The sequence below is a fragment of the Jatropha curcas genome, chromosome 5 (assembly GCF_041381405.1).
Source record: "Jatropha curcas cultivar XTBG-Jc1 chromosome 5, XTBG_Jcur_1.0, whole genome shotgun sequence".
Taxonomy (NCBI): domain Eukaryota; kingdom Viridiplantae; phylum Streptophyta; class Magnoliopsida; order Malpighiales; family Euphorbiaceae; genus Jatropha; species Jatropha curcas.
The window spans coordinates 7,953,725-7,974,857 of NC_143155.1; the positions used below are offsets into that span (position 1 = coordinate 7,953,725).

The following is a 21,133-nucleotide window of genomic DNA, read 5'->3' on the forward strand; positions in this document are numbered from 1 at the left end:
TGATGATGCATTATGAAGCGGATCGAGTCAATCCTTTTCCTGATTAATGATGGTGGATTACGAAGTTGATCAGGGCAATCAAATCAAAATCCTTCGAGCCAATCAGTCCGAGCTTCGGAGATATCTTCAAAACCAATCAGACCGAGTTTTGGAGATCGTTACCGATCCGACTGGAGCCAACAAAGCCAATCAGATTGAGCTTTGGACGTGACCAGATGATCAAATCAAATCAAATCAAAATCCTTCAAGCCAATTAGATCGAGCTTCGGAGGTATCTTCAAAACCAATCAGATCGAGTTTTGGAGATCGTTACCGATCCGACTGGAGCCAACAAAGCGCTATCAGACTGAGCTTTGGACGTGACCAGATGATCAAGACAACCACTTCATTCAAGCCAAGATTGAAGGCCCGTCAGTAGGCCACTTTAACATTAATCGTTTACACAATTAATGATAAAGTGGGGGGGCAAACTGTTGACGCGTGTTTTTATGCTCCCGCCTGATCCAATGATGATACGAGGATGTGGAATGAAAGGTTAATGCTATCTAGAAGTCTTTTAGTCCAAGGATTTAAATTAAACCAATTTTAAGTGTCTGACTGGGACCGAGCTGCATCACGCAGCTATAAAGCTGCGTGACGGCACAATAGCTGCGTCACGTAGCTCTTACGCAACTCAGATTTGCATGTCGTCATCAAGAATGATGGACATGCCGTTTTTCATGCTAAACGACACGTAGTTGTGGTTCAGCAAGTGAGCTGCATCACGCGACTGACTAGATCCATCACGCAGCTGTTAGCTGCGTGATGCAGTTATGCTCTGTTGCCCTACTTCTATAAATAGATCTTTTTTCTCATGTTGAAAGACAACTTTGGAACTTTGAGAACGATTCTAAAACCCTAAAAAGACACGCCCTACGGCCACATTCTCCTCCAAAAGCTCTTTTGAGTTCGTTTGAAGGAGAATTGCCATTAGAGATCAATTTTAAGTGAATTAAACTAAAAAAAGAGAGAAAATCAAGAGAGAAAAAGAGTGAATGTTTAAATCCTTGGTGTGAAGCTTCTGGATTGCCGTAACCTTCATTCGTTAAGCCGTTCACAATCCTCAATCTGAGGATTAGGTAATTCCCTTTACACCTTTTGTGTTTTTTATTTATTGATTACTTATTTTATTGTTGTTTTAGTAGTTTAATCTTAATTGAATTGTATTCTGTTCGTTTTGGTCATTCGAAGTTGTCTTGAATCATATTTAAATAAAAAAACGCTTTAAACAAAGAATTTAAAACAGAATTCGGACTAGAGCAGTTGCGTCACGCAGCCAGTAGATCCGTCATGGAGCTGGCAGTTGCGTGACGGAACTGTTCATGTCCAAAATTTCGTTTCTTTACCCAGAAGAGATGCGTCACGCAGCTATAGGTTGCGTCACGCAACTGTTCTTCCAAAGAACAGCTACGTAACGCAATTGTTCTAGGTTCCAGAAATAATTTTTATTCTTTCGAAAAAAATAATAAATTTTGTAAAAAAATAAAATTTAATTTTTCAAATAAATCCGAAAATGACCAATTATGGACAGATTATAATTTAATTAAGTTTAGAATATTAAAATGTAATTATGCATGATTTGGGGTTTTTGGGTTCAGATTTTTATTCGGGTAGAATGTATTTTTAGGTTCGGTTTGTGGCCGGCTTTAACCATAAGGCAAGAGCGGGTCTTTTATTTATTTGATTTAATTGCTTTGGGTTGGATGATTTGGATGAGTATGAATGTGATACTTAGATTTGATTGGGACGATTAAATAATTTTCCATATAAGAACTCAGTTCGATTCATTCGGGTTGGGTTTAAATAAATAAATTGACTTTCCTAACTAAAATAAATTAGAAATTGTAGGTTAAAAGAGGCCGGATTTTCCCGGCGTCGGCTTCCAACGGGCTGGCGTACCTAATTCCCTTACCCAGAATCGTACTTGGTGCGCCTGACCAGTTTTCTAAATAATTAGGCCTTTAATAAAATTGGGTTTACAATTGAGTCATTTTTATAAAATAAAATTGGAAACGGTCCCATTGCCGAAATAATGGGTGGCGACTTAAAAATATTTTATAAGACCGATTTATCGGCATCGTATCCAAATGGTTTTGTCACCTCTGTTCATAAATAAAATCACCTTTCCATTCAAAACGCAAAGTGGCAGTTTTTCGTGTCGCTCGGGGGCGGTGCGTAAACAAGAACATGTGGTAAATATGTATAAAGAAAGCCAAGAACATTCATTAATTCATCATAAATATTATATATACATCTATTAATTTATTATCAATAATACATAATGCATTAAGTATTTCTGTCTTCTTCATCTTCATCATCATCATCTTCTTCTTCTTCTTCTTCTTCTTCTTGATCTTCGTCTTCTGAGGTACCCATGATGATTTGATCTTCTTCCTGTTCATCATCCGATGCACCTATTTCCACATAAGTTCTGATTTCATCATCTAGTATGTTAAATCTTCAACAACTTGCATCAATTGCGTATCAACCTCAATTTCTTGAAATGGCTTAGATATTGCGAGTAAAGCAGATTGTTTGGTTTCAACTTTATGAACAATTGCTCTAGGCTTGATTGTGCATACCGCCATCCAATCGCAACAGTCTCGTTCAATGATGGATATGGAACATAATACACCTGCGCAGCTTGCATCATCAACACAAAAGGTTCATACTTCTTATATCTTCTTCTATGATTACTATCTATAAGATTATACTTAGGATGAACCTTCATGCCAAGTTTGGCGTAGGATCAAACCATTTATATTTGAATAAGATTGTGCACTTGATTAGTAGGGATGGATATTCTAACTCCAAAACCTCAACTAATTTTCCATAAAAATCATTTGACTCGTCACTGTAGTTTGATCCCCTTATGCAAACACCATTGTTCATTGTCTTTCTGCTTGTCCCATAACCCTCAATGTGAAACTTGTAACCATTTATAAAGTAGCCAGAGTAAGAATTAACTGCCGGTAGAGGTCCTCTTGCTAGATAAGTAATGAATCCATCATCAACATCACTTCCCGAGCTTCGAGCCTATGGGAAATAATAGTGACACGAGTAAAATATAAGAATGTTATATATTTTGTGTAACTAGAAAGTTACTTACATAACATTTGAACCATTCTACAAATTCAGAGTCTACTTTCGCATCAACTGCAGTATTAGTCAAATTGGGATTTTGTAGCCATAAAAGCTTGATATATTTCCTGTTTATGAACAAACAAAAATATCATAACATTTTAACTGAGCTGTATTAGGTTTACACTCTCTACAATATTATACTTACAGTACAAATGGCATAATCTCTTTGCAATTCAACAAAATATAGGTTTGAGCTACTTGTATCTCTGCATCAGTCAATCGTCTTTTTTTGATTTACAAATCGTACATCTAGGATAGGTGAAAATTGTTATATTCCCTTCTAAATCAGATTCTATTCGATCTCCTCCGTCATCATTGCGTGGCACTCTCCGATGCTTGGTGTAAACATGTGGTTCGAAGTAGTGTGAATAGAAAGTGGAAGCTTCTTCCACTAAATATACATTGCAAATTGATCCCTCGACCTTTGTCTTATTGCGCACGTTCTTTTTTATTTTGTGCAGGTGTCTGTAATTGTTCAAAGACATTATGTAAATATGAGTGGAACAAATATTGTAATGACTGGAATGGGATGTTAGTGACTCACCTCTCAAATGGGTACATCCATTTATATTGTACCAGTCATGCTATACAACATTCATAGGGCACATGAACCAGCAAATGCTCCATAGAATCAAAGAAGCCAGCTAGGAAAATTCGCTCCAATTTGCATATCACTATTGGGATTTCTGACGCTAATCGGTCCATATCATTGCATTGGATAACAGTCATGGTCAATTTCTTGAAAAAGAGACTCAACTCTATCATTGCTCCCTAAATTTTCCCGAGCAATAATTCCCGGAATACCACAGTAATCAATCTTCGCATGAAAACATGACAATCACGGCTTTTCATGCCAAGCAATCTGTATTTCCTCGTGTCGACACATCTACCCATATTTGATACGTATCCATCTAGAAACCTCAATGACTGGACCCACTCACAGAATACTTGCCTTTGGGGTTTATCTAAAGAATAACATGCTTTTGGAACTTTCCAGTACCTACAGATTGTTCAAGTTCTGGTCGACGACAAATTTCCTTCATGTCTGCTCTCGCTTTTGCATTATCCTTGGATTTCCCCTCAATATTCATGATATTGTTGAACAGATTTTCAAACACATCTTTTTCTATGTGCATCACATCAAGGTTATGACGGATAAGAAATGAACTCCAGTATGGCAAATCCCAGAAGATGCTTCACTTTTTCCATCCGCTATTCCGGCCAATTCTACCATTTACCTCTTTTGCACCTAACTCTATAACTTTCATAAGCCCCAGATCTTTAATTTCTTATAATATTTTAGCTTCAGACTTCACAGGTGGAGAGGGATCAGTAATATTCGTGTTCTTTGTAAAGCATTATCTATTCCGCCTCCAAGGGTGAGATTCTGGTAAGAATTTGCAATGACAATCAAACGAACATTGTTTACCTCCATTTTTTAGTGTAAATGCATGTGTTTTCCATGCAATGAAGACAAGCCAATTTGCCTGTAACATCCCTTCCCGGTCCACCCGTTAACCCAAATGAACCAAGCTGAGACGCTACAATCTGGTTGAACTTATGTCCTGTCATGCTGATATCATCCTGTATGCTAAATATGAATACAAAACACTCCCAATTAAACTCCAAACTTCCAATATCTCTTATTAATCATCATAACACAATAACACTTTATATATATTTTCATAACTTTATAAATCCTCAATAGCATTTAATATCCAGCAATTAATTGCATTCATTATATATATATCAAGTCTTCATGAACTAATCATACCAACTATAGTAAAATATTTCATATTCAATCATTTCATAAGTATTATTCTTATCTCCAAATACTTACGCCAAAATAATTACATGCTTCACTTATATTTCCAATTACATAAGCTCTAACAAATGTAATAATTATACATGCCATAATTCTTAATTATACAACTCTCAATCTACTACTCCCAAATTAGTCACTTCTGCTTTGATAGTACTCTTCAAGTCTTCAAGTAGCAACCACGATCTTCAACCTACGCGTGATAAAAATCGACGCACTGAGTATAAAACTCAGTGGTGCTCATAATTCACATACTTAACAAAGTGCGATGGCAACTAACTTAAAATACACATTTCATAAAAGCATTGAAAATCATAGATTCAGTAAATTTCAACATCAATGTATCTTTATAGCAAAGAATAAACTTCTAATTCATACCATAAATAATTTAGTTCTAATTATCTCATAACTCCTTTACATGAACCTTTAATCACACATATCATGATACTATCATGATCTTACCTGCTGCTCATTATGTTGTATGAATGAAATCAATAAACATGTAAGAATACATAACAGTATAGTTTCATTGTCTTACTTGCTGTTCATTATGCTGTATGACTTATGCACTTTTTAGTCACATCATATAAGTTATGATTAATAAAATCTCATAACTGTATGGCTCCTTAAGAATTAAATAAATAAACTTGTAAGCATATATAGCATTATACTTTCATGATCTTACCTGATGTTCTTTATGCTGTATGAATTCTGCAACTTTTATTAAAACTTAGTGAATATCGCAACGAATAAAGAAACATATAAACACATACATATGTAGAAATAAACATGTACTCACATATGGAATGTAAGCACACATATCATGATACTTTCATTCTCATACTTGCTGCTCATTATACTATATGATTATGCAATTTGTAGTCAATATAACTGTATAGTTCCATAAGGTTATAGTGAAACCAAAGTGATAAGAAGAACTGTATGAAACTGGATGAATATTGTATGACTGGGCTGCTATGGTCATTATATAATCATATCCACTCAACGGCATGTAGCCGGAGTACCAAACTGTATGGGGTGCAGATCTACTATCCTATGTCACGACATAGCCTTATCTAAGTGGTTTCTACCTAACCTCAATGGAGCATATTAGTGGTATATCAATATATAAAACAAAAGCATATTAACTGCTTCATAATTTCATAAGTCATACTGCTTACCTGTATGCTGATAGCCTCGCCAAGTGGGCAACTTGTGTCATGTTAGTTTCACATTATTTGCATGCTTGCATTTTGTGTTTATACATGTGTTCATTTTGTCTTTTTATTTTAAAATGATTGGTGGCATATAAGTTGAGCAAAGGAATACAATTACATAGAAAAAGAGGTCCAAATGAGCATCAAAACACATGTCGCGAGCGCGCCATGAAAAGTCGCGAGCGCGAGAAGCACACATGAGGGTCAGTGAGTTTACAGGTGAGATTCGCGAGCGCGCAATGAAATTCGCAAGCGCGAGAAGCACAAAATGAGAGTCAGAGAGTTTACAGGCACAATTCGCGACCTCGACATGAAATTCGAGAGCGCGCATCGTGTTTTCCAGCCTGCGCAGTCTGTACTATTTTGGTCATATCTCTCAATTTATAACTCCGATTTGGGTGATTCAAAAACCCATTGAAAGCTAACACATAGAGGAACAAATAACTCTTCTATGCCACTTCCTAATTCTATCATTAAATAGGGTCAAAATCATGGTGAAGTTACTGGTTACTTTTCCAGCAAAACCTGTTTCAGCATGAACTCAATATCTACTTCATTTATTCATTTCATCTTATGCTTTTTCACCATTTTCAGTCTTCTTACTCAACATTAAGCAACATATCTTCTCATTATCAACACACCACACAAATTTTCATGCAAGCAAATTAATTAAATTAAAAGAGATAGCACACCTTCACTCCAAAAAGCTTGAGCTCTTCTTTTTAGCTTCCTTCTACCTTTGAGCTCACCTCTCCTATACATAAGAATTCTTATGAATACTCTAAAAATATCACCAAATGATTCAAGTATGAAATTTAAGAAGGTTTACTTACTTGGATAGAATAGAAGTTGAATGTAAGGCTTGAATCCCATGAAAACTGATGGAGAAAGGAAGGTGAAGTAAGGTAAAGGAAGTAGATGAAGGAGATGAAGATGATGAAGGAGATGAAGAAGATAAAGATGAAAAATGGGAAAGTGAAATGGAAGTCTCGGGTAGAATCCAAAAATATCATGATTTTGTGTGTAAAATTACCAAATGGTACCTCAAGTGTCAATATGTTACAACTTAATACCTAAGCTTTATCTTTTAGTGCAAGTACGTCCTAATCCTTATACTTTGATCTTTTTGTTTCCTTCAAGTAAGTCCACTTCTTTTCCTTATTTCAGTTACATCCCATTCTACCCCACTCTGGACTCTAATGGCTCGAACCGGGTTTTGGATCAGCCCGACTCGACTCTAAGCAACGACTCGATTCAATAGGATGTCACAACTTACTATGTCAGACATAGAAAAATGGGACGTTACATTCCACCCAGATAACATTCCAAATGCTGGAAAATCACTGATAGTCCAAAGCAAAGCAGCTCGCATTATGAAATTCTGATTGGCCGAAATATCAAACGTTTCAACCCCATACGCCCATAAATCAATAAGTTCCGCAATCAAAGATTACAAAAACACATCAATTTTGTATTTCGGATTATTAGGGCCAGGTACAATAACACACAAAAACATTTATTCCTCTTTCATACACATTAAGGGGTGGTAGATTATATGGTGTGACAATGACAGGCCATGATAAATATTGTTGTCCTGATTGGCCAAATGGCTGAAACCCATCAGTATAAAGCCCCAATCACATTTCTCATCTCAGCAGCAAACCTAGGATGATTGTTATCAAATTGTTTCCAAGCTTCGGAGTCTGACGGATGAGTCATTATACCATTCTCATATTCATGCAAAGCATGCCATCTCATATGTTCAGCTATCGCCTTAGATGCATATAACCTTTGAAGGCGAGGAACAAGAGGGAAATAATCATCTTCTTCTTGAAAGCCTTCTCTCTCTGTACTTTACCAGTCGCTTGACCCCGCCTTTAATATCTTGGAAGATTAGAAAGCTTGCATACTCTTAATTCGGAGTCAAAACCCCAGTATATCATACAATTATTTTGACAACAATCAATCTTTTCCACCGGTAGTCCTAATCCTCGAACTAAATTTTTTTTCCAATAAAAATTATCCACCATCTAATGGCCTTCAGACAACATTTCTTTTGATAATTGCACAAAATCATCATAACACCCTTCTGAAAAATGGTGCTCTGATTTCATGTGCAGTAATCGTTCTACTACAAATAGAACTGAATGATTCTTGCATCCAGTCACAGTTTACTGTTAGCTGCATTTAGCATGTCAAATAATTATTGTGATGCATTGTTTGGCAATTCCTCCATAATGTCCCAATGGAATTCTACTCTAGCCACATCGATTACCATATCATTGCATGGATTATCATACTCAAATTGCAAAAGCTAAATTTCTGAACTTACAGAAACAGAGTGGCCTGACCCACTGGAAACCCAAGATTCACCATGATGTATCCGTTCGTAATAATTTTCCACAAACTCATTTTTGCATAAATGAAGTTTAATTGTATCGATATCTAAGAAGGCTCTATTTTGACACTTCTTATGATTACATGGACACCTCAACTTACTACCATCCATACAACTGGGATTACCAACTACAAACTATATAAACCATTCCAATCCTTGCAAGAATTCTTTTCTTAATATCTCATTGACCTCGCACCTCTGGTATATCCAATCTCGATTAGTCCGCATTTTTTACGTAATGAACATTCTGTTTATAAAGGTGAAATAATATAATTGCATTAGTACTAAATCATCTTTAAAACAGACCAAAAGTCATGTTTCATTTACATTTGGTGCAAACCTAGCTCATTCAGAAATGTCTCTATTAAGTAGTCAATACGAAACAACTTCTTACACTATGCACCAACTGGAATTTCAGCGGCATCTCCCTATAGTTCTCCAAATGCACATAGCGGCTTGATTAATTCCACAATGGCATCCGGAGAACACAATAAGGAGATACAATAAAAATTACAGATAAGTGCATATGTATAAGATTGTTGTTTCATTCTCTGACTACCGACAGATGTTTCCAAACTATCCTACTTAGACAATTTAGGTATTCTCTTCCATACGGATGAGAAATACACTGAACGTGCAACTAAGGTTAACTATATATATGTAAACTTACTATAATATCAGTAAGTATACGATTCCTCATATTCAGTTTTTAAAAAAATTTCGGCAATACTTCGGCATAACATAATCAAATCTCAAGTCAAAAAACAATCGCATAAACACTTCTATATCATCCTAACATTCTCCAAAGTCAAAATGGCCACTACTAGGCCTCTAACTCAAACGCATCATTCATGTGATTTCCACTCAAATGAAAACACAAATCAACATAAAATAATTTCAAAAAAATAAATTTCAATACATCATCACAAACTAGATTTTATAAAATATTTCAATTGACTATGCACTTATCCTCCCTATTTTCTTTCCTTTTCTTTTAGACTACTATTGATTTTTTTACATTTTATCTAGAAGTTGAAATGGCACACCATTGCTTCACACTTCACAATAAGCAATTGTTCTCTCTCTCTCTCTCTCTCTCTCTCTCTCTCTCTCTCTCTCTCTCTCTCTCTCACTCATACCCTTTTCTACATTTCTTTTATTTTCTTCTCAAAATAAAAAAAAAATTACAACTACTTAGTTTTTGTTTATCTTCAATACACTAATCAAATTTATATTTTCAAAATTTAATTATATAGCTCAAAATACAAATTAAACTATTCTTAATTAAACTATTCTATACTAATCAAACTAATTAAAATACAAATCAAAACTATTCTATACTAATAAAACTAATCAAAATACAAATCAAACTATTCTATAGAAATTAAACTATTCTATACTAATCAAACCACAATACAAAATTTAATTATATAGCTTTTAAGATTTACAAATTACAAAATAATCAAACCAATATTAAAAGAAAAATAAAACAAAATAATCACAATACTAATATATATAATCACAAATTTTACTAAAAAAAACACCAAAATTTCACAAAATAGCCACAATACTAATAAAACCAATCAACCAATATAATCATACACTAATATAATCAAACCAATCAAACCAATATTCACAGAAACATAAAACAAAATAATCACAATACTAATTAATATAATCACAAAAATTTACTAAAAATAACACCAAAATTTCACAAAATAACCATAATACTAATCAAACCAATCAACCAATATAATCACACACTAATCAAACCAATAAACAAATTAATAAAAATTAGCAGACAACACAGAAAATGAAAAAAAAATAGTGTATAAATAAGAAACAAAGAAAGAAAGCAAAGAAAGAAGAAGGAAGAAGAACTAACTTGTGGGCAGCTACTTCTACGGCAATGGCGCGACCTCCGGCGATCCCATAGCAATGGCAGAAGAGGGAGAAGTAGAAAAGGAGGGAAAAAAAGAGGGCGAGGGAGCGTCTGATGGCGACCAAGGGCTTATAAAGCCCTAAAATTTTACGATCGCCACATCAATCGCAATCTTTAATAAATTGGTCGCAATATTAATTGAGGCGACGTCATTTTGTAAATGCTAGTTTTGCAACCAATTTGCAACACCCAAGTTGGTCGCAAAACATCGATCGCAAATTACTTGCTACTTGGTCACAATAGAACACCAAATTCTCCCGGTAAATTGTGTTGTGAAAAATAGTGACGGCACCACCTTTGATCACTAATCTGTTGCCAAATCGGTCGCAATCTCGTCGCTACGTAGTCACAAAGAAAAACAAAACTCGCGGGAAAGAATAGTGCGAGAATTTGCGACCAAATCACAATTCGTTGCAAATTTGTTGCTAATTCAGTCACAAATCGATCGCACCTCTGCTGAGTATTTTATTAATCTAAGTTCTAATGTCATCGCAATCGATCGTTAATGTGTCGTAATTGTGCGATCAAATCAGGTCGTCGCAAATAGTGGTCACAATTTCGCTTTTTTTTTTTTTTGTAGTGTCCGATGATGAGGATGCTCTAGTTAAGGTGCAGCTCGTAGTAGGAGAGAAGGAGATGAAGGATTATAGTTTAAGTCTAGTAGGTCATTTACTGATTGACCGAATAGTCAATTATGCCGCCATGAAGAGTACCTTGGCTAGGATATGGCGGCTAGGGAGGGGATTGTGTATTACGGAGGTGAACCTAAGGTTTTTTTGTTTTCTAACTTTTCCATGTTGTGGATGTGAAAAGGGTATGCAACGGAGGACCTTGGACTTTTAACAATAACCTTCTGATTTTGCAAAAGATCCTACCTGTTACTAATCCGGCTATAGTACCTTTGTTCTTTACGAAAATGTGGATTCAAGTATACTAAGAGGTTTGATGTCTGAGACAGTGGCTAAGCAACTTGGTGATTTCATTGGCCAATTTGTGAGTATGATGTGAAGAATGGTATTGCAGGCTGGAGGCAGTTTATGAGAATAAGGGTGTGCCTTGACATTCATAAGCCATTGAAGAGGTGGAAGATGGTTCGTAATCCTTGTAGAGAGATTAGTTACGTGAACTTCAAATATGAGAAACTCCACACTTTTTATTTCATATGTGTGAAGATTGGACATAACGAGCAATTTTGTGAGCAACTTTTCCATATGGATGAATCTAATACTTAGAGGGGCTGGGGAAGTTGGATATAGGATCCATTGCAGCAAGGTTCATCAAAAGCGGAGGACCATCGGTGGTTTTGTGAGCAGAACGGTGCAACGATATTTTCGGGTTATGGGAACGGAGATAAGGATGGTGCTGAGTTAGGGAAGAAATTTTTCGGGATATGGTGGCAAAGGTCATGTTAATATGGAAGTTGAGGTGATTTCAAATTCTTTATTAATCCCACTTTGTTCTAGTGGTGCTAAAGTTACTATGGGACTGTGTGATGGTAACATAGAGGAGGAAGAGAACTGTGAGCTGGAAGTTACTGAGGGTAAAAAAAGGCCTAGATTGGGCCTTTTGGATAACATTTTGGCAGATCACATGCAAACTTCTAATGGAGAAGGGGTTAACATGGGCTTTCTTTCTCATTACATATTGTTAAAGCCCAAAAAATTGAAACGGTGGGACCTGACAGCCAGGTCCGCGGAGAGCAATGAGTTGCCTCAATTGGAACTGTCAGGGACTTGGCATTTCCCGGATAGTTTTAGCTCTTCGTGCGCTGGTTCGTAGCCATAAACCGGACTTTCTCTTCCTAATTGAAACTCTGGTCAGTAAAGAAAGAATTGATGAAATAAGGGTGCATTTGAGTTTTGACTCTTGCTTTGCGGTTGATTGTTCTGGCCGTAGTGGAGGCTTGGCTTCTTTTGGTGCTCTAAAAATTATGTTCAGGTGTTTTCTTTCTCTCAGTTTATTGATATGGAAGTTTCCCTATATAATGTGACTTTTTGGCATTTGACGGGTTTCTATGGATGTCCTGAACGTAGCAGAAGTCATGAATCATGGGGTCTTCTCCGTTCTTTGGCTTCTTCTTCCTCTCCTCCTTGGGTGATAATTGGGGATTTTAACGATCTCCTTAGCATTGATGATAAGAAAGGTGGGGCTGACTATCCAAACTCTCTTTTCCATGGATTTCGTGAAGCTGTGGATGATTGTCGAATTATAGAATTGCCTCTTGGAGGTTAACCATTGATATGGAGTCGAGGAAGAGGAGAGGCTCGTATCGAAGAACGTTTAGACCGAGCTTTTGCTTCACAGTCTTGGTCTGATTTATTTTTGGACTGTTCTTTGGTGAATTTGGTTTCCTCTACTTCTAACCATTCACCTATTCAATTGTTTATATCAGAAGCTACGCCTAGTTGAAGAAGACATTAGTTTAGATTTGAAAATGCATGGGTACGTGAAACTGATTTCTTGGAAGTTATTAGAGACGCATGGATGGGGAACGCTAACAGAGATGTGGTTGACCTTATTCATCATACAGGTATCTCTCTAGGCAAATGGGGGAATAACTTGAGTTTACGGTTCCGGAAAAATATTAATAAGTTGCGCCTCAAGTTGGATTTATTACAAGAAGATGATGGCCACAGAAAGCGATTTGGAAGTGGTTAGGGAGGAGCTGAATGTTCTTTTAGCTCAAGAAGAATCCCTTTGGAAGCAACGGGCTAAAGTACACTGGCTTCGGCATGGTGATCTTAATATTCAATTTTTTCATGCATCGGCATCAGCCCGAAAACGGCAGAATGGTATTTCACAGCGTCATGATCCCATGGGTAATTGGAATGATAGCAAACCTCCTATGGGGAATATTATTTCCAGGAATTATTCCAAGGAGCACCTAGTGATGTTAACGTAGTTGTAAGGAATATTCGGCCGATTATTACAGATAATGATAATGTTATGTTAACTGATCCATTCTCTGCCAAAGAATATAAAACAACCTTATTCCAGATGCACCCGGACAAAGCTTCGGGATCCGATGGTATGAGTCCTTGCTTTTTTCAAAAAGCATGGAGTGTGGTTGGTAGGAATGCTATTTCTGCTTGTAATGACTGGCTATCTAAGGGTGAATTTCATCCTTCAATAAATGATACTAATATTGTGTTAATTCCCAAAGTGGCCAGCCCTGAGAGTGTTTACAAGATTTTATCGAAGGTGTTAACTAATCGGCTGAAATGTGTTTTAGAGAAGGTGATTTCCTATTCACAATCCGCTTTTGTCTCAGGCAGTCTTATTACAGACAATGTTATGATAGCTTTTGAATTAATTCATTCTATGAAAAGGAGAGTGAATGGAAGAAGATGGTCTGCTGCTCTCAAGATTGATATTAGCAAAGCATACGACAGAGTCCATTGGGGGTATTTGGAGGCAGTTATGAGACGTATGGGTTTTTATGACCAATGGGTACAGTCGATGTTGTTATGTGTTTCTTCTATGCGGTATTTCGTGGTTTATAACGGGACTCAGGTTGGACCGATCATCCCGGAAAGGGGTATTAGGCAAGGAGACCCCTTTCTCCTTACCTTTTCATTCTTTGTGCTGAGGGATTATCGACATTGTTGAGGAAAGCGGAAGCTAGAGGGCATATCCATGGTTGTAGAGTGACGCAAGGAGCTCCAAGCGTGTCTCATTTATTTTTGGCGAATGATAGCATTTTGTTTTTTGATGCTTCCCTTCATGAAGTAGAGACCATTAAACAAATTTTGCATTGCTATGAGGTTGCTTCGGGGCAAGCTGTCAACTTTCAGAAATCTAGGATTTTTTTTTTCAGCATGAATGTCGAGCAAAGGTTGCGGCAGGATATTTGTAACTCTTTGATGGGTGTTCTCATCTATTAATCACAGCAAATATCTTGGTCTTCGGTCGCTCATTGGAAGGAAAAAGAAGGCAATTTTCTCTTATCTTCGGGATCATATGTGGAAGGTGGTACAGGGATGGAAGAGTAGGTTGTTGTCCAAAGTAAGGAGGTGCTTCTTAAAGCTGTGGCTCAAGCCATTCCTTCATATAGCATGGGAGTGTTCCTTCTCCATCGTTCTTTATGTGATGAGTTCCATAAATTGCCAAATGCTTTCTGGTGGGGGGTGAGGCTCAAATGATAACAAAGGTGTTCATTGGTTTAAGTGGGAGCCAATGTGCGTCTCTAAAATGCATGGAGGCATGGGCGTTCATCGTTTGTATCTTTTTAATATTGCGCTTCTTGGCAAACAAGCTTGGAGATTGATCTCCAATCCTAATTCTCTTCTTGCTTAGATTTACAAATTTAAATATTTTCCATCGAGGGATTATATGGGTGCATCCTTAGGATCGAATCCCAGTTTTCTATGGAGGAGTGTGTTGGAGGCCAAGGAACTGATGTTAAAAGGGATACGATGGCGTATTGATAGTGGAAATCAGATTAAGGTTTGGAAAGACCCATGGTTAATTTCTGATGCTTCCTTTAAAATTAATTCTGTTCATGTTGAAGGTTTTGACCAATGTCTAGTTTCAGACTTATTTGATGATAGTGGTTTGCGATGGGAAGAGGATATTGTGTGGGGCTGTTTTCTCCAGTAGAAGCAGATATTATTCTAAGCATGCCAATTAGTCTGAGACACAGGGAAGATTGGGTGATATGGCACTGGTCGAAGAAAGAGCAGTATGAAGTTAAAACTGGATACCATCTTCTTGCAAATAACAGCTTAGGCATGTTTCAAGTTGGTGACCCGGCGTTGTGGAAGCTAATTTAGAAATTAGAAGCCCCGCCAAAAGTCAAGTGCTTCCTATGGCAAGCATGCAGGGATATACTGCCAACAAAAATGCAGACTGATTCAACAAGGTATTCATTTGGATCGAACTAATCCATTGACATAAATAGTTCATGGGAGAAAATGTTTGTGCAGATTGTGACGTTTGTGGGTTGCCAGAATCTTTGATTCATGCTTTGGCGTTGTGTTCTTCTGCATCTGCATGTCTGTCTTTTTATGGGTTGCACCAGTTGAATATGCCTTTTATTGATTTTAGTGACTAGTTTTTGGGTGTATCGAAGGTTGTATCACTTGAAAAACTAGCTAAAGTGAGTATTTTGCTTTGGTACAAATGGTATTTTAGAAATAAACATATTTGGCGGCACGTGCAGGTTGATGCTTTGGTCATTTGTAATTTGGCAGCAAACTTTTGATGGATTGGAGAGCTGCAGCACGGTTGAGGGAGGCTCATGGTAACACAATTCGTACTTCTGAGTTGTGGCAGGCCCCAATCCATGGAGTGGTTAAGGGTAATCTATATGCTGCAGTTAATCAAGATGGTAATGGGGCGGGGTTTGCAGCAGTGTTTAGAAATAATTTTAGTCAATGTAGTGACTGCAGTTTCTGGTTTTATCCCAGGAATCCGGTCCCCACGTTTTGCTGAAGTTTTGGGTCTGAGGGAGGTATCATCTTGGTTGAAACATCAGCAGCTTGGTCCAGTTATGTTGGAGGTTGATGCGCAGGAAATAGTTATTGCTATTCAAGATTCTACTTCTGATATGTTTGAATTTGGGGCCTTGGTTGCCAACTGTAAGGAGCTTTTCTCACAAGCAAATGTTATTGGAATTGCTTGGGTTTGTCGACATGCTAACAAGACTGCTCATTGCTTGGTTAAGGTGGCTTGTTTAGAAGCTTGTTTTAAAGTTTGGAATGTTCTTCCAACTCATGTTCAATCTTTTGTTATGCTGGATGCTTTGATTAATTAATGAATTTTCATTTTCTTCTCAAAAAAAAAAAAAAAAAAAAAAAAAAAAAAAAAAAAAAGTGATTAGAGGTTACACTGTTTATAGGCTCCACCATTTTATACATATAATTTTCATATCCCTATTTGAAAGCCTTTTGTCATCTTGATCCATTATAACCGTACTTGAAAGCCTCAAAACTATACAACTTTTACATGTTAATTAGGGATTTAAGCTATTGAAGGCTTGGAATATGTCTAAATATATTTTTGTAATTTATATTATAAATTTGTATTAAGTTATTAAGTTGTCTATTTTAAATTTTTTAATTGCCTTAATATATAAATTCACTCGTGAATTTTATTATTTTCTACGGGTACTTTAAACTTTGCAATTCATCCTATATACCTTAAATTTTTTTTTTTTTACAACCATCATGATTTTCTTCATGCACGTCAACTTTATTTTTTTTGCAACTATCACGATTTTTTTAAAAGGGTAATAGTTTTTGACAAAGAAGAGAGAGAAATATAGTAGTTAGGAAGAGAGATGGTGGGCAACTAATGCAAAGCACTCCAAATAGCTCGATAAAACGGTTACATTATTTATGATACCTTATATAAAAATCAAGGGGTCATACTCTCTAACTTTCCAATGTGGCAAAACACATTATAGTTTCAAAAAATAAAATTGATGTGCATGATAAATTGAAGGTAAAGTTCAGAATGCAATACTATTGAAATAAGAAGTAATATTTTTAAAATCGACCGGATATGGAATCGGCTTAATAAGCTGCAGTTGGAACGGATCAACCTTTTTCAACTGGATTTTTATTTTTTAATTTGTTATAATTATTTATAAAAAAAATTGATAAAATATACTCATAAATAATTTTATAGTGAAGGGTAATAATTTAATTATAAATGTATAATTATTTTTCAAACAATTCATCATCTAATAATGTTTAAATCATTCCTAAATCACATAAAATATAAAAATATTTGTGTGGTAATTTTTTATTATTTTATTAAATAAAAGATAATTAATGTTAGTTATAGAATAAGAAATTTCAGACCTTATAATGTTATGAAATTTTTCACAAAAGCAGGTAACTGGATTTCAAAATTTGACCTCTTAAAATAATTTTTTATATCTTAACCACTCGATCTATTTAGTTTATAATGAAGAATTTATAGTTATTTTTTAGAATTATTTAATTTGCTGTAACAAATCAAGCTAAATCGAACCAGACTATAAACTGATTCGCCAATTAAGTGGTTCGACAGGCCAATTCGGTCCGATTTTCTAAGCACACTTGCTGGGAGAACAAAAGCTATTATGCTCTACAATCAAAAAGGATTACACCTCTTAATTCTGAAAAAAAAAAGAAAAAAAAATTAAAAGATGAGTTTATTGTACTCATCCTTTTTGATTGTGTTGGACTTTGATTAATTTAAACTTGTCTATGCCCTAACTATACATGCCATGGTGTTGGTTAGGGTCATATGGTTTGGATTGCGATTATACAATCTTCTTGTCCGTACACACACATTTAATAAAAAAAAAATTTACAACTGAAATTTTTTAGAAACTAAGAAATTTGGATAATATAAAAATAAGATAAAAAGCTCTACTCTTAGCAAAACTTCTGTTTTCTCTTCACTCAAACTCTTTTTCTAACTCTACAATCCATGCTAACTAGATAAATAAACACAAACGTTGTCATAGGTTTTAATTGTTGATAAAGAGAGAAATGGTCTTATCGTTAGTTGCTGCTATACTATGGATATGGATACACGCACGTTCGATAACCCAAAACCTCACCTCACTTGTGTGAATGAAACTGTTAAGTGCAATCTGTTTCTGTAATCATGAACTAAAATCATATGCATCTCAAGTTTCCATAATTGAGTTTGGAAGAAGAGGTGGAGCAAAATGCAATGTGAGCTGAGTTCATCCACAAAGACATCTAGTTAAACAGTACAAATTTGAAACCACAGAACTTGATCCATTGATAGCAGTGCTCAGTGGCTCATTAGCCATAACTAACATTAAGAATATCAACAAGGCAATCATTCAGAGAGTGTAATTGCCAATCGTCCAGTCCCCATCCCCTTTTGTCAATTAAATGAAAACAAAGAATTCAAAATATGATGACCAAGGGGTCAAATTCAAGTTCCCACAGCAAAATAAATCAACCAGAACAAAGAAGTGCCCAAAGCAATAATTGCATAAAATATATAAACCCAAAATGACAAAAAGAGTATTCAAACTGCACCATGGCTAGCAATATATAAACATAAGCAGCTATACTGGACTCCAATTGGTTCAATTCATAAGCTATGAACTGGTCAAAAGTAAAAAAGACTAGTACTTACTACCAGTACTTACTAACACAATATCGTAAATTCCTAAGCAAAAGTATTGAACCTAATTACGAGTCCAAACTCTCATCTCTCAGTCTTGTACTTCTACTACATCATACCCTGGATTTGATACTGGAACCAAACTGTTCACATAACTGGAGAATTCACAGGTATAATCAGGACCACAAAATGGCATGTGCTTGATGCTTAGATTATAGAGATCAAAGAAAGACAGAGTCACACCATGTGCTTCCACGCGTTTCACCAGCAATTCAGAATTATTGTAAACTCCAATTGGGGTACTAACACCAGAGGAACTAAATTCCATTCCATGAATTCTACTCCAACACTTCTTATTAACTGAAACACCATGACCATCAGCACCGTAATCTTCTCCATCATTGAATACCCACAAATCAAAGCGATTAATCGGTCTTGCATATCCAGGATAAACAGGCAAAGCAGAATACATTGCCAGAGCCAGTGATTCCTTGAATTCTAAAATTTTAGCACAAATTCCACTTAAACCATAATCAGGGATTTCAATTCTTCTAAATTCTTCACTTACCATATCAAAGGACACTATAAACTTTTCATTAGCCAATTTCCCAATCCCATTAGCTAACCAATTCAAAGACCCATTTATACTCACAGCTTGCTGACCTTCATGAATCACACAATAACCAAAATTTTCCTCAACCACGTTTCCACCCATCAATTTCCACGATCCAGTACGCCAGGAGTATACTTCAGCTATCACAGCAGGCGAATCATCGTCTTTACAATGAAAATTAACAATCCTCACCAGTTTATAATCATTATCTCGGCGATTATACCCAAACCCAGTTGCCACCATCCATATAGGTTTATGGGCATCATTGATTCTTGGTCTAGGGAGAAACTTATATTGCTTAGTCGTAATATTCCATAAAACAAAACCAAAAGCATAGCAAGGGGAGATATCAAGACAAATAAGACCATTGCAAGAGCCAACAATCTTAGGAAACCGATATAAACAACCCAGAAATGGAATTCTTATTTCATATGAGGTGTTACCATCAATCAAACACAAGGAAAACTTAGACCCAGTGGGATTGTGAAACTGGCGAACCAAAAGAAACGGCCGGAGAGAAGAAGTACGCAAATGAGTCGAAATAAACTCATGAGAGTTAAATAGAAAATACCAGCCTTTGGACACTGATTCAAATCGTTTAATGGATTTGATAGGCAATCTGGAGAGGATGTCTTTGACGATATCATCACGAAGAGAATGAGAATCTGCTGTAGAATTGTTAGCCATTGATCGTCGCTTACACTTCATAGAGACAATCACCGCGGTTTCTGTTGGTATATATAAGAAAGACTATACTTGTTTTTCTTTTTTTTATCTTTTTATTTTTTTAAGGGAAAGAGAGGTTTTTGCTAGGGTTCAGAAAAAGAAAATGTATTGAAATATTTTTTAACAGATGAAACAACCATCTCCTGCCTATATTTTTTCTTGGGCCTCTCAGCCCATAAAAGAAAATGCCGATCAGTCTCGGACATGGAATTAGCCCATTTTATAGTTCTCTTTTTTAGTATAAAAGCTTTTAGTGTGTACTTTTCTTTTTTGGCGATTAATTGCTAAATACACAAGTTATAATATTTTTTTAAAAAAAAATTAATTTAATAATCTTCCTAGTTATTTTCGACTAATTATTATGAACCTCTTTATGATATTTACGTTTAAAATTCTCTTTATCCTAGAGAAATAGATTTATTATAACTTTCACACAAATTAAGAAAATATATTTAATATAAAACTATAATATTTGCTTATTTTCTTTCAAAATATACCCTTATATTAATAATTATCATTATTAAATTGTTTTTGAAAATACTTGATATTGGCAGAGATATACCCTGATTTTATTAAAGGAAATGTTTATACCTTAATGTTTTCTTATAAAATCTATTTATATGTTCGTTGTTATCCAAAATATACGATATAATTTCACTAAGAATGGTCGATATTCGTAAGTATACGAGGTTATTGCAGTATCGGGTGAGTGTACCAAAGTCGTCTCTCAAGGAAACAATAGTTGCAATTCGTATAGTTTAATTGACAACTGAGCTGAAATTGATAACATATTGTTATTGTTTGATATTGGTAGACTCAAAACCTTCTTAATTCAGAATTAAAGGGTAAACAAGAGCAAAAATCAAATCACTGCTTGGTGTTTATTAAGAGTAAAAATATTCTAAGGTTATCTGTATTTTACTCCTAGGTTTTCATTATTAGTTAAAGTAAATGTCAATACACAAATGGTCATTACTATATAATCGATTTAATTTCCTAATTGAAAATTGTTCATTACAAATACATTATTCCAATCTTTTAAAATTGAATCAATGCTTATTTTATTAGATCGTTTAAATAATAAGTACAACAACCTAACCTTCATTAATTAAACCACTTATTGATCTTTGGCCTT

At 35.5% G+C, this 21,133-nt stretch overlaps 1 protein-coding gene across 1 annotated transcript; it reads right to left on the reverse strand.

Annotated features, from left to right (window-relative positions):
* Positions 1–18,505: 18,505 nt before the first annotated feature.
* On the reverse strand, positions 18,506–20,090 carry LOC105646470 (F-box/kelch-repeat protein At3g23880). The gene has a single exon (XM_012232330.3). It carries the CDS (start codon positions 19,978–19,980, stop codon positions 18,751–18,753), a length of 1,230 nt encoding a protein of 409 aa, XP_012087720.1. The 5' UTR covers positions 19,981–20,090; the 3' UTR covers positions 18,506–18,750.
* Between the last annotated feature and the right edge of the window lie 1,043 nt (positions 20,091–21,133).

Excerpts from the sequence above, each read along its gene's own strand:
- LOC105646470 (XM_012232330.3), bottom strand. The coding sequence starts at position 19,980 with ATGAAGTGTAAGCGACGATCAATGGCTAACAATTCTACAGCAGATTCT.